Genomic DNA, 12,711 nt, shown 5'->3' with positions numbered 1-12,711 from the left:
TGTAAGACATAAGGTAAAAGAAAACCAGATGCGTCTTCAGCTTTTCCACTTCTAAAGTCTTGTTTATTGTATTTAATATTGTACAATATTTGAATCCCAACCGTTATCTCGTGGGGCTTTCGATAAATCGATTTTATCCCAGGTCCCTGTATGACGTAAAGAGATCGCTATGACGTCATAAAGAGGTCGCCACCATCAGCACGGAACTGGCGTCGTTGGGACGTCCTCCTCGTCGAAGGCTCCAGAAAGTACTAGAAACGAAGTTTGTATATATGGGTGCTGCAACCTACGCACATTTCAGTACGTGACAAGAAGCTTTCGTAGTAGTTTCATTTTTATTGCTAATACAGTAATATTTCTATCAAGAACTTTCCATCAATTTATTCATCAAGTGAATTTGTGCCAATCGGATATTTTGTTTTCTGACATTTATTAATTTTCGAGATTTGATAATCGTAAGTAAAAATTATACAATTGCTGAATGGTAGCTATAAGAAAGGTCGCGTAGATCAATGCATACGTGAAACATTTCCGTATGTTCCATATTCATGGTCGGTTTTTCAAGAAAATTTCTTGATCTTTTCGTTTCAAGGGAAAAGAGAGGATTTATTTTTGCATTGGCTGAATTCCATTCATATCCAAAATAAGAGAATAGTCCGCGTATCCATATTCATCACTGCCAGAAATAGATGGGCGATATGTACGTGGGTGTGTTGGAATATCAAATCACCTCGGAGGGCTTTCCTAAAGAAAGATACTTGTGTGCCCTCCTTGGTACATTTTTGCTGTTCTATACGTGAGATTCGATAAGATATTGAGGAAATAAGACTGGCGCGCGATCGCGGAAACCATGAAAACTTTCAAGACTCCCAGTCTGAGCCATACTGAGAGACATCCTTAATTGGGGAAACAAGAGTTCGAGGTCATTTAATTGCTTTGTTTTTAATTTTTTATTGTTTTCTTCCTTATGGATTAACGTGATATGTATTAAAAAAACACAACTGTCCATTTCTTTCAATTTTATTTTAAAATTCTGTGTAGAAGAAAGACTAAAAATAATTAGAATTTCAAGAAAGCTTATATTAAACTTAATAATTGGTGTTATTTGACTGGAAGTAAAGAAATTGTTTTGTTTGGAATGTAGACTGATATTTATTCTTTTTACAGGTGGTCAATTAAGCCATGGGGAAAGATTATTACAAGATACTCAACATTGCAAAGGGTGCTAGCGATGATGAGATTAAAAAGGCCTATAGGAAATTGGCACTGAAATATCATCCAGATAAAAATAGGAGCGCAGGTGCAGAGGAAAAATTTAAAGAAATAGCAGAAGCCTATGAGGTTTTATCGGATGCAAAGAAGAAGGAGATCTATGATAAATATGGAGAGGAAGGATTGAAGGGTGGAGCATCTGCTGGTGGAGCAGACAGTGGTGGAGGATACAGATTCCATGGAGATGGAAAAGCTACCTTTGCTCAATTCTTTGGTTCCACATCGCCGTTCCAGTCATTCTTTCCAGGAGGTGGTGGTAGCACAGTCTTTGCTTTCCATGATGATGAAATGGATATGGATGATCCATTTGGATTTGGATTTACAAGGCAAGGACAGGGTGGTGCTTTCAGATCTCATTCATTTAATTTTGCTGGACCAACATCAGGCAGAGGAATGGGTGGTAAAGACCGTGTTCAAGATCCTCCAATAGAACATGATCTTTACATCTCCCTAGAAGAAATATTGAAGGGCTGCACCAAGAAAATGAAGATTTCTAGGAGAGTCGTGCAAGCGGATGGTAGTACCAAAAAGGAAGATAAATTTCTTACGATAAATGTTAAACCTGGTTGGAAGGCTGGCACAAAGATTACTTTCCAGAAGGAAGGTGACCAGGCACGAGGAAAAGTTCCAGCTGACATTGTGTTTATCATTCGAGATAAACCTCACAAAGATTTTAGACGAGAAGGAAGCGACATCAGGTACGCTTGCAAGTTAAGCTTGAAACAAGCACTGTGTGGTGCTGTTATTGAAATTCCTACGCTCACTGGTGAGAAGATCACTCTGAATCTCTCGCGAGAAATCGTCAAACCTGCCACCGTTAAGAGGATTCAAGGACACGGTCTACCTTACCCCAAAGAACCATCGCGGAAAGGCGATCTTCTGGTTTCATTCGACATTAAATTCCCAGAAATCTTGTCGCAAAGCGCTAAGGACATTTTGTATGATACGTTACCGAACTAAAAGAGGAATTAGAAGAGAATTTTAATTAAATTAGGTGGACGAACGTAATCTTTACAGATTTCTCTCCATTCGATCGATGAGACTAAAAGATTCATGTACGTTCTAGTACATATAAAAAAGCGAATGATTAGATTAACCAGTAAAACTTGCCGAAGTGAAGTATAGCAAAGTTTCACACTTTATAGAAAATTAGGAAAAGACTAGGAAATTTTCTTTTGAAAGAAAACTAGATAAATGGTTTGGACTATTCTTTATTATTTATCAGACTCCCCTTTACTTCTGCAAGTGGGACAAATCCTAAATAAAGACTAAGCCGAATGAATGAATTTATTTTAAGTTATGTGATTATTCGCGATAATCTCGGTGCACCATTTACGCGAACCTATTTCTATGTATGCTTGTACAATGTTTGATTATGTGTAAATGATCTAAGGTGTGCTTGTATGTGTGTTTAAATCTAAGATACATCAAATACATGTACGTATGAAAATGATTGTATCGAAGTTTATTCGTGATGCGTAGCTGAAGAAACAAACTGTAAATGTTACGAGTGTATGATAAACTATTGCAATTATAATCGCCATTTTGGTGAATTGAGGTGCGTTCAGTCTAAACTGTGATTGCGCGAGTTTTTTTTTTTCGAAAAACTGAAGCCGGGTACGTTTGAGAGAAAAAAATAATTTTTAGACCATTGTTTTTATTTAGCATTCGTAGCCTTAGCTTTTGTTTCTCGAGCAAACTCGTTAAAATCCAGCGTACGTATTGATATTTAATGATTTTGCGCTAGTATAACGAAACGTACCACCGACAGCTGTGTTCACTCGTTGACAAAGAATAAAATACTGTCTAAGGAATATCACTTATTAAGTGTTTTTCGAACAAAACCATTTCGTATTTAATTTAAATAGATTAGTGGTACTTTTTGCTGTACTGCCGCAAAACATAAAATAAACAATCGTTTGTAATAAAGGTTGTTTTATTACACACAAACACAATATCTTCCTAATTTTAATGGTTGGTTAATTATTTGTACACAAAATATATAATTGAAAGATTAAGTTTTAGAATACGGAGTTTCTTTTTCTTTTTTATTATTGTCGATTCCATCGAGATTTTGACCCCTACTACTTTGTTGGACACTCGGGAGACACTCCTAAAATAGTCAGCGGACTCAATGACGTCACTAACCTGATATATACCTCAAACGAATACATATAGTATAAAAAACGATTAGCGCTGTGTCATTCACATCACGCGCATATCGATACAGATAATTCTAGAATTGTTCTAGAGCAAATGTTTAAAATTAAAAGCAAGCCTCATTAGCACCTTTACACTTCTCTATCCGTCTAAAATCTCTTTTTAGTCTTGCGTAACTTGGCTTTGTTACAAATTTCAGGGTGGTTTCAGAGGCTATAGATAATTCAATTATTCCCCACGTCCTTGACACGTTGCGTGAGCCGAAAACAAAAAAAACGTCCGAGGGGACTTTTTGATCTGGAGCAATACGAGACTGTGGATAATAATAGCGGTTAAATCTACAAAAATAGTCGATCAAACGTTCAAGTATTTATTCTGCGAGTGTGTAGCAACAGATACGATTCGCGCGTACATCTCTCGCCGTACACATGGGAAAATTAATTCGTTTCAAAACAAACATGTTAAAGGGCCTTACTTCGATGGATGAACAATTATTTCTTTATCAGTTATGTTTTGATAATATTAGAAATAATTATGCGAATAGTCATGCTTTTACTCTTTTTCTATATATCAGAAGCTCAAACACTGTATTAATGATAATTTCAAGATTATTTGAATAAAATATAAAAACCATAATTTTTTATCAGCGATTAAAATAACAGTCATTCGTAAGACTTTCTCATTTTCGTTCAATTTATTGTTACCTTTTCATTGGGTTTATTCCCAAGAAATCGAAGTTAGTCCAGGTATAAGCCGTTTGATGAGAGAAGCCATCCCCCCTACCGAAGTGCGGCCCTTTAAAACATTTGTTTTTGTTTTGGAACAAATCAGTTTCTTCGACTGTATGTTTTCTTCGGATAGAAAAAATTGTTATTTTCAGTCAAGGTCATGGGGTATCTCTACGTAGTCGTTATCGAGCCAGTCGTTCTGGTCGTCGGGTGGCAGGACGTCCGTAGACAAAGTGGTCAACAGAGGACGGCCGTCCATCCCAAGACTGAGGTACTTTATTAGTTGATCTGGAAGTCGAAGACCGCCAGAAGGTTGTGCATTTTGCGGTCCAAAATCAAGGTCGTCGAGGTCAAAGTGTTCGAAGAGACCCTTGCCGAAGCGGAAGCTTTCCGGAAGACAATGGTGCTGGCGACAGAAATAGTCCTGGTCATCCTCGTTGTGACACCAGGTTCCGTCTGGAAAGTACGGGTCTAAGCCAAGGTCGTTCAGCTCCAATCGTGGAGTATAATAGGAAGCAATGTCTTTGCGTCGGCAGAATATAGCACAAGCCATCCATGGTCTCTCGGATTCATGAGGCGCTTGCAGTCCATTTCCTTCTTCATCCAATTCGTCCAATTTTTCGCTGAACACTCTACAACGTTCTGTAGCAAATTCTTCCGCCGTTTGTCGTCTCTTCTTTTTCATCTTCCTCTTATTACACAAAATCTCGTCCTTGCACAATTGGACGTCATAATGAACACCTGTAAAGCCACACATAGTATATTATTACACATCTGCTCATGACTCGTTTATTTTATTCGACTTAAATTTACGAACCTTTGCAGTTGCTCCCCTTGCAAATCCTGTGCCTAGAAAATGCTCCCTTACTTTTTTGAAGGCAACCACTGTTACACGGTTCTTCCTTCCAGGAAGACCAACCGGAGATGTCTGGCATATCAGTAGGAAAAAATAAAGCTGGAAGGCAGACTCCTGCACGACATTCCTTTCCAGTATCGCAAAAAGTCCCATCCAACGCCGGTCCGGAGTAATAAAAGCCAGTTCTGTGAGGACTCTTGCATTGCAAGGATTCGCAAGCTCCTGTTAAACTGACGAAAGTCGCGTCTCTATCCCGGAGCAAGAACTCGCATTGACGCTTAGCGTGCCATTTTCTTCCGGGTAATTCGAGAAATTGCGTGTGGTCCAAGGAGTCGTCCACTTCGTAATCCAGTAACGTTCCATCCAAAAGGCATGGTTTTGTTCGGCCAAGGTCCATTGCTACTTCTTTGCTGCAGCTAGACCATATTGTCTCACCACTGACTCCTCTGCTTGGTGACATTATGTATCCATCCCTGGGACAAGCATTCCCAGTGGAATCGTGTAGCATTCCTAAGCTGTTAAAGAGCAAATAAATGACCTTGAATCAATAACTGTACGATATTTTAAATTCTATATAGTGTTCATACTTGTGTCCAATTTCATGGGCGGCGATGTAGACGCTGTTAAATCCTGCGGAAGGATAAGGCTTCCCATAAACGTTAGTCGTGCCCAATTCAGCAATAACGCAGGAATATTCCGTGACGCAAACTCCAGAGACAATAGCGAGGCCCATCGTTGAAGGATTTTTCCTACCATTTTCCCAAGCGTAAAAGTCCAAACCGGAAACGTACAGAGCCATGTCCCAGTGTCCCGGTTCCTCGTCCTTTGGTGCATTGTGGATCTTTGCATAATTGCAAAATGAATCCAGCAGACTTCCTCTTTCCCCGTTGAAATGTGGAAGATCACCCGGCTGCTTGTGCATTATGTCCAAACGTACTAAAGATATATCGATTCTAGCTCCTAAACTTGGATGGTGATACAGCGCTTGCACACCATTTACATAAGCCAACAGCATATCGCGGATCTCCTCGTCCTTTCTATTCATAAATGGTGAGTACAATTCATAAGCAGCCTCGTCGAAGAAAATTGCAAGCTCTAGCGTTAATCTTTCGTTGAGCTCCCTCTTTCTCATACTTTGATGGATAAAATCGTTGTAAATACTCTTCTTCTCTCTTCCTCTATCGAATCGGAAGTTTCTTTTCTCGATAGTCTCGTAATCATCGAGAAAATTTGGAAAATTCACGGCTCGCTTTATCACGTGAGGCAAATCAGAATAAATTTGCGATTTTTTATCTCTCCCCGAATATTTGACATTTCTCAATGGTGTTATTTCTAGGGTAACGTTGTTTAGGAATACAAAACCATGCTAGTAAAGGAAAATTTACATCATTATTTAAATCCCTAATTCGTTAGTGCTTTTTATTTTAATTTTATACTTACTACTCCACTCTGGTAGCAAAGACTTATAGCCGCCGTGCTCAAAGTGTTTCGATGGAGATAATGGCAAGATTCTGGATTCTTCAGGTATTCCAATTGCTCCTGAGAACCGTCTTCATTGTGTCTCCAAACTTCGAACGAGGACGATGTTATTTTATCGTTTCTCTCGAGTATCAACTCTACTATTTGACCGAAAGCCACAAATTTTAATTTAATCTGCAAATATATTATTGCGGTTTATAATTTTATTAATAAAAGACAATGTATATATTATATATTGATTGATGTGATTCACCTCCGGTAATTCGGTTGAATTCCATACTGGCAGGAGAATTACATCAACGTCATCTTCTTCGCGGTACCCGTGAACGCTTGACAGTGAAGCTAACAAAACGCAAATAATTATTATTAACATGCTTCCGGTTAAGCCAACGGTCATGCAGTTTGCACTGGATATTCAAATGTGATTACGTTTTTATATAAACGCATCAAAAACCCGCAGTGCATTTTATCTTAAAACTGTAATATATAATATAATCCACCCATGCTGGTGCCCTTATTGTTGCCATTGAAATTTTAATCGAAAATTTATTTTCTATAATCTAAGAATAAGCTTTTATATTCTTCAAGACGATAAAATTTTCAGAAAAACAGTGTATAGTAATAAAAACATACCTTATGAATTTACAGAAGACTATCAACATTTTTACATTAAACATAGTTAAAAATGAATAAATTTATATAAAAATCCTTGAAAATAACTTTATACCTTTTTATATTTTTACGTTTTCCAATCTTTTTTAGGTAAGGTCGTAGGGTGACAATTTTTAAAATGATTTGGGGTAAGGCGAATACCACCCTTAGATTGTCATATTTGGATATTTTAGCGCATTTAGGCCCGTTTTCTTATTTAACGTTCATAAGTTTAGAATCTTATAATCCTATTGGTCCACAAGATGTTGTTATCTATCATTTGTTAGGTCTTTTTGGAAGAGGTATCGCATTGCATCTGATTGCATCGCATGTGTCGGCATGAGGTGAAGAAAGCAAATCGCAGCACTATCGAGCATTGGAGAGCTTGGCTTTGGCAGCTGGCGCTATCCTTCGAGAGAAATTGAAACTAAACTGCTATTATTTGTTCATGTTCGTTACATCGCCCATCGGCCTGTTTTTCTCCAAGCTCTAAACCTCGATCAAGCTGCGTGCCTGCGTTGCTACTACAAGTGTCAACACTGTCAACGTCAGCTGTCACTGTTAATACTCTGAATACTCACACTGTACTCAACTACTTAGTAGTCACTCAGCACGTTAGTACCGCCAAGCGTCAAGTACCGTCACAGTCAGTACCATCATCGTGTAAACTAGTATTGCTTGCACTCTTGTCAGTCGATAAACAATAACGCAGAAGAATTTGTTGAATAATAGTAAGGATCAATTTTAAAAATCGAATCTTTGCAAAGAAACTAAATTTTACGTACAATCTTTGATCCAACGATCTTTGCAAAATTTACACTTTTCTGTGTGTAATTATGTTGCAACTCAACTTTAGATGGTCTGTACATCCTTTAATAAATTCTATATCACATAAACCTTTTTGGTGATAAATTAAATATGGCAAGTTTGACGGATCCTTTTAAAGAGCCTCCCTCCAGCTATAATAAAGGTAACATTACTAAAGCCTTTTAAATCCTTTTTCTATTTACCTTACACAATACATCTGTTACAGGTATCAACATCACTCCTCGAACACATGTTACTTATGATGATATCGCAGCTAAATTATTCAGTGACAAACTTCTCTCAACAGCCAATGAACTTTATACAGAACTTGGTGAAGCTGCTAAAGAAATTCCGTCCTTTAAAGAATATTTTACAACTCCCAGTAATGCTGAAATTAACAGACCTACTGCAATTATTACAAAGCCCGAATCAGTCACCTCTATGGGTAAGTAGCACTAAAACTTTATTTCTTTTCTTCATATGTTTGATCACTATTTCTTGCTAATTGTTTGTCCTGTATATCATCCTTGTAGCAAGGTCATCCAGTCAAGCTACCTTAGATTCGCTGGATATGACCAGATATTCTGAAGATGGTGCAACTACGGATGACAGAGTTGCCATCCTTGAATTTGAATTAAGAAAGGCTAGAGAAAATATATCTGCTCTTAGGGCTAATCTGACTTTGGTCACAGGTAAATATTATTTTCAGCTACTGTTACAAAATATCGTTCTCTAGCTAAACCTATATTTTTAGAATCTGAGGGAAGAAAACAGGATAAACCAAGTGATAAGCAATTTGATGATGACTCACCAATTAAACCTCATGAGCAGAGAGCTTTGAATTTTCTTGTTAATGAATACTTGCTAGCTCGCTCTTATAAATTAACTTCCATTACATTCAGTGATGAAAATGATAATCAAGACTTTGAAGATTGGGACGATGTAGGATTAAACATCCCTAAACCTGCAGCCCTCCTCCAAATTTATAGAGAGTATATGAAATCTTATGGATATGAAAAGCCTCCTTCTACTACCTGTGCTATACAAACTGATTCTTTTGGTATCTGTAATGAAATCACGAAGGAACAATATGCCCAAAAGATTGAAGAGATCTCTCAGCTGGAGAGTAAAATTTTAACTCTAGATAAAGAAAAAACGAATCTTAGAGAATTATTAACAGCTGCGTCTGAAAACTTACAAATGGTTTGTCTTAAGAAAATTTTGTTTTTTTCTTTAAAATTATTAGTTCATTCTTAACCTTTCTGCTTTATCACCTAGAAAAACAACGCTGAATTCACCGCTGCTGATTCGAATTCAACCACGTCGGAAAAGTTTGATTTTGTTGAATCTCCTTCACGAGAAACTAAAAGTAATCCTCAAGGGAATCATGATGATAATGATGATGATGATGATGATGATGAGAATTGTGCTTCCATTGCCTTTAGTTTGGGCGAAACTGATCCTGGAGATAAAGAATGGACTCAACTGCAAATACCTCAAATACGATGTATCGACACCTCAGATAGCTCTTCTGCGATTTTTATAAATTCATCATCATCAAGGTAGTATATTTGTACGTTACTATTCCATGTATATTTTATTGCATTCATCTTGTTACTAATGAATAAATTACTTCATTTCAGATACTTACCGTCCAAATTTAAAACTGAAGCAATGGCGCGCTGTTCGGTAAATGTTTCAGATTCGATTATTAGTAATGCTGAGGAACGAATGATTCGTAAAGAAGATTCTGGAGATGCGCTCCTTCGAATTTTGACTAAGAGCTTGCTAAAAATAGTACCGAATCTATCCAGTAATCGAGAAGACATTATACTCTTGATTTTGACTGCGGTACGCTTTCACTCGGATCCTGCAGAAAAGGAAAGCCTTTTGCAACTCTTGTTCTCTTGTAAAAAAAGACCTTCCGAGCAAGAGAGAAAAATAGTATTAGCTGGTAAATCGTCTTATTCTTTTTTTTCCAGTCACCTATAGATATTATATCCAACCTGAAGATTTTCTTTTTTTACAGGATTGATCGCATTGTCGAGACAGGAAGACGTATCGCTAGATGTAGAGGAGATTATGACAGTTTGCTGGGAACAAAGCCAGCACAAATATCCAGAAAAAAGATTACTAGCTGTCGAATGCTGTTCGGCCTTAGCACCATACGCGCCTGCCAACATTCGTAATTCTTTAATGCTTTCCATGCTACAACAAATATTATTAGAAGACAAAGACTCCAATGTCAGAATAGCTGTCGTTAAGAGTATTGCGTTGCAGGTACTATTAATGAACGATTCTGACAAATACTTCCAGGTATTTACTGATTATATTACAAAACAACCATTCTAAATTTCGTTAAAGCGTTTTTATAATTCAATATTACATCATTCAGTGTGAAGAATTATCGTTGACGGCGCTTCGTGATCCTTCACCAGAAGTAGTTCAAACTACTACAGACATTCTTTTGCCAATCTTAGCGCAATGGGCACTGTCGTTGGGAAGATTGCAGTCTCATCTACTTCCAAGAGTGATATCTAATTTAAAGAGCCACTTGAAGCCTACGCAACATTTTGTCCATAAAGATTACATCGACGAGACGAGAATCGTTCCATCTATCAAAGTTTTGCAATATTTATTGCCGTATACCATTGTGTGTGTTGCTCAAGCTGACTATGTTAAACAGTATATTCGACATGTCATCGATGCAGAAATACGTAAGTTTCTTTTTTTGCTAAAGATCAAATTTAATTAAATTTGATGGATGCTTTTTTCCAACAGCTAAAGAATTTCTTGATATATGTCATTCGGAGCTTAACGATCCGAGTTTTTTTTACGAGGGAGATGTAGATATTAGTACACTGTTGCAATCCTTCTTCTCCAATTCATGGCATGAAAAAGATTCATGGCCGGAAATTGATTGGGTAACGAATAAATTGTAGGTTGCCGTGCATCTATTCTCTTGCGTGATAGCCTTAAATTTCTTGAGTACGAATTATTTTCCTTTCTAGATTACCGGATGTTCTCGAAATTATCAAATCTGTTGAGATGGGACAAGATGGTGTTCTAAATGCACTTAACACGTTTATTCGTTCTTTGTGTTTAGGATTTGGACATAATATTTTTTGTACAAAGGTGACACTAATGGGTCTGAAGCGACGAATGTTTCGAATTACACGAAAAGATTCTAATAAATAAATTGTCTTTTTCAGATACAGCCAATCTTCGTCTCAGAAATGGCTAAACTTGAGAGAGAATTTACGTCTTTTTCGACCGATAAAAATATTGGAAATTTAACTCTGATACCAGCTTATTTAATTGTGCAATCGACGTGGAATGCCCCAGATGTTGCTAAATATTTCAAACAATTACACGTCATGCTATCCGTGGCTAGAGTCGACATTAGTAGCCTTCGTGTAGCAACTATCGCGTTATGCGCACAGTCATCCATGGAAGAGCATGTTTTAAGTGGTTTGTGGGAAGGTAAGCTAATCGCGGTACTTAAATTAATCGACCGACGGATTTAATTTTGCATTCCAAACCTAGGCGTTTCGCATCCAGAATGTAGTGTCAGATGTACAACCGCCGAGCTTTTCGGATCTGTGATAATCCATGTCTCTGATCAACTGGTTGATAACAGGATATTACCGGCCATTACTACCCTTGCTAGCGATCCTGATATGTAAACAATCAATCATACTTACTATGTTTTCGCTAATTTGTCATTTCAGTAGTCTTATCCGCCAAAGTATTTTAGATCAGTTCGAGGAGCAGCAATAGTCGCGCTAGGAAGAGTCATTACTGAATGTAAATTAAGGAATGTCCGGGATAAAGCTAGAATGACTTTGGAAACGATAACACGGGAGCCTCAAGGGGTTCCTTCGGCTTTGGCTTCTACTTTAGTATCTACATTAGCGTCAATAGCACCCAACTGTCCCCAAAACTATATAGAGGATGGTATGTGCATAATCATAAAATAAATTAATTCTCAATTTTCTTATCAACCGACTGATCATTAAACTTTGCAGTAATAGCAACCCAATTGACCGGGATAACTGCTTCAGCCCTTCAGCAAAGTCGTAAAAGTGAGCTTGTAAATACTTTAGTAGATGCTTACTCGATATTGGTATACTGCCCTCTCCGTGGTAGATGTATATCTCAAGTTTTATTACCAGGATTGAAATATCTTGAGATATTGGTTAATCAGAATTCGCCTCAACTGAAGGAAACTGTTCGTTCATTTATACGCGAAGCTGAATCCCGGCAGGACGCCAGTAAATCAATCGAAAGGTATAACTTTCTTTCTTTTATCGTCGCGATAATATCATTTGTTTCAATGTTAATGGTCATTTATTTTTAATTAGATCCACGTCCGTCAGCTCTGGATTGACTCTACCTTCCGTAAATGTAGGTCAAGGCGTCGAAGATATGAGACAAAGAATGAGCAAAATGTTTCAACAAAAGACTAATTCCTCTGGTATGTTCAGCATTTTTACACAAATGTCCAAAAAATAAAAGCGTACTCTTCTGTCATCGTTTAGTGGAAGACGTGCCTTTTTATAAATAACGCATTAATTTACATGAAAAGTGATAAAAATGAAAATGATAAGTTAAATAAGACATTGAAAGGCAAAAATTAAAAGCATATGCAGTATTGATTTTACGAGAATATTTAGTCTCTTGCAGTATAATAGTAATAACAATTCAATAATAGTAATATTAATAAACCTATGCATTATACTTTACATAATTTTTAGA

The 12,711-nt window shown here is 37.2% G+C and overlaps 3 protein-coding genes across 4 annotated transcripts; 2 read left to right on the top strand and 1 right to left on the bottom strand.

Annotated features, from left to right (window-relative positions):
- The first annotated feature begins 254 nt into the window (after positions 1–254).
- LOC136776259 (dnaJ protein homolog 1) lies at positions 255–3,310 on the top strand. Of its 2 annotated transcripts, none has more exons than XM_066731658.1 (2): positions 255–455; positions 1,168–3,310. In XM_066731658.1, exon 2 carries the CDS (start codon positions 1,183–1,185, stop codon positions 2,230–2,232), a length of 1,050 nt encoding a protein of 349 aa, XP_066587755.1. In that variant the 5' UTR covers positions 255–455; positions 1,168–1,182; the 3' UTR covers positions 2,233–3,310. The 2 variants fall into 2 exon arrangements, with proteins under 2 accessions (XP_066587755.1, XP_066587764.1); XM_066731667.1 differs by lacking the exon at positions 255–455 and adding an exon at positions 628–922.
- A 134-nt stretch (positions 3,311–3,444) lies between these two features.
- Positions 3,445–7,172, bottom strand: stl (stall). Its single transcript, XM_066738858.1, has 6 exons — positions 7,129–7,172; positions 6,749–6,902; positions 6,457–6,669; positions 5,604–6,382; positions 4,978–5,531; positions 3,445–4,901 (listed from the first exon to the last, which is right to left on the bottom strand). Exons 1-6 carry the CDS (start codon positions 7,170–7,172, stop codon positions 4,309–4,311), a joined length of 2,337 nt encoding a protein of 778 aa, XP_066594955.1. The 3' UTR covers positions 3,445–4,308.
- Positions 7,173–7,606: 434 nt separating this feature from the next.
- On the top strand, positions 7,607–12,623 carry LOC136778495 (RAB11-binding protein RELCH homolog). The gene is made up of 15 exons (XM_066735390.1): positions 7,607–8,116; positions 8,180–8,398; positions 8,487–8,645; positions 8,708–9,156; positions 9,232–9,515; positions 9,597–9,907; positions 9,983–10,269; positions 10,349–10,670; positions 10,735–10,891; positions 10,965–11,088; positions 11,166–11,436; positions 11,500–11,635; positions 11,711–11,910; positions 11,982–12,243; positions 12,318–12,623. The coding sequence occupies exons 1-15, from the start codon at positions 8,065–8,067 to the stop codon at positions 12,466–12,468; spliced, it is 3,384 nt and encodes a 1,127-aa protein (XP_066591487.1). The 5' UTR covers positions 7,607–8,064; the 3' UTR covers positions 12,469–12,623.
- Positions 12,624–12,711: the final 88 nt, after the last annotated feature.

The sequence above is a fragment of the Prorops nasuta genome, unplaced genomic scaffold, assembly GCF_024137725.1.
Source record: "Prorops nasuta isolate Cenicafe-Biocafe unplaced genomic scaffold, Cenicafe_Pnas_1.2 PNAS00002, whole genome shotgun sequence".
NCBI lineage: Eukaryota > Metazoa > Arthropoda > Insecta > Hymenoptera > Bethylidae > Prorops > Prorops nasuta.
The sequence above is the reverse complement of the archived record's forward strand: the minus strand, read 5'-3'. Positions and strand labels throughout refer to the sequence as shown.

Excerpts from the sequence above, each read along its gene's own strand:
- LOC136778495 (XM_066735390.1), top strand. The coding sequence starts at position 8,065 with ATGGCAAGTTTGACGGATCCTTTTAAAGAGCCTCCCTCCAGCTATAAT. Across the intron at positions 9,516-9,596 it reads ATAAATTCATCATCATCAAG|ATACTTACCGTCCAAATTTA; the intron begins GTAGTATATTTG and ends ACTTCATTTCAG. Across the intron at positions 10,892-10,964 it reads GATTGGGTAACGAATAAATT|ATTACCGGATGTTCTCGAAA; the intron begins GTAGGTTGCCGT and ends TTTCCTTTCTAG.
- stl (XM_066738858.1), bottom strand. The coding sequence starts at position 7,172 with ATGTTTAATGTAAAAATGTTGATAGTCTTCTGTAAATTCATAAG. Across the intron at positions 6,383-6,456 it reads TTTGCTACCAGAGTGGAGTA|CATGGTTTTGTATTCCTAAA; the intron begins GTAAGTATAAAA and ends TTCCTTTACTAG. Across the intron at positions 4,902-4,977 it reads CAAGGGGAGCAACTGCAAAG|GTGTTCATTATGACGTCCAA; the intron begins GTTCGTAAATTT and ends GTGGCTTTACAG.
- LOC136776259 (XM_066731658.1), top strand. The coding sequence starts at position 1,183 with ATGGGGAAAGATTATTACAAGATACTCAACATTGCAAAGGGTGCTAGC.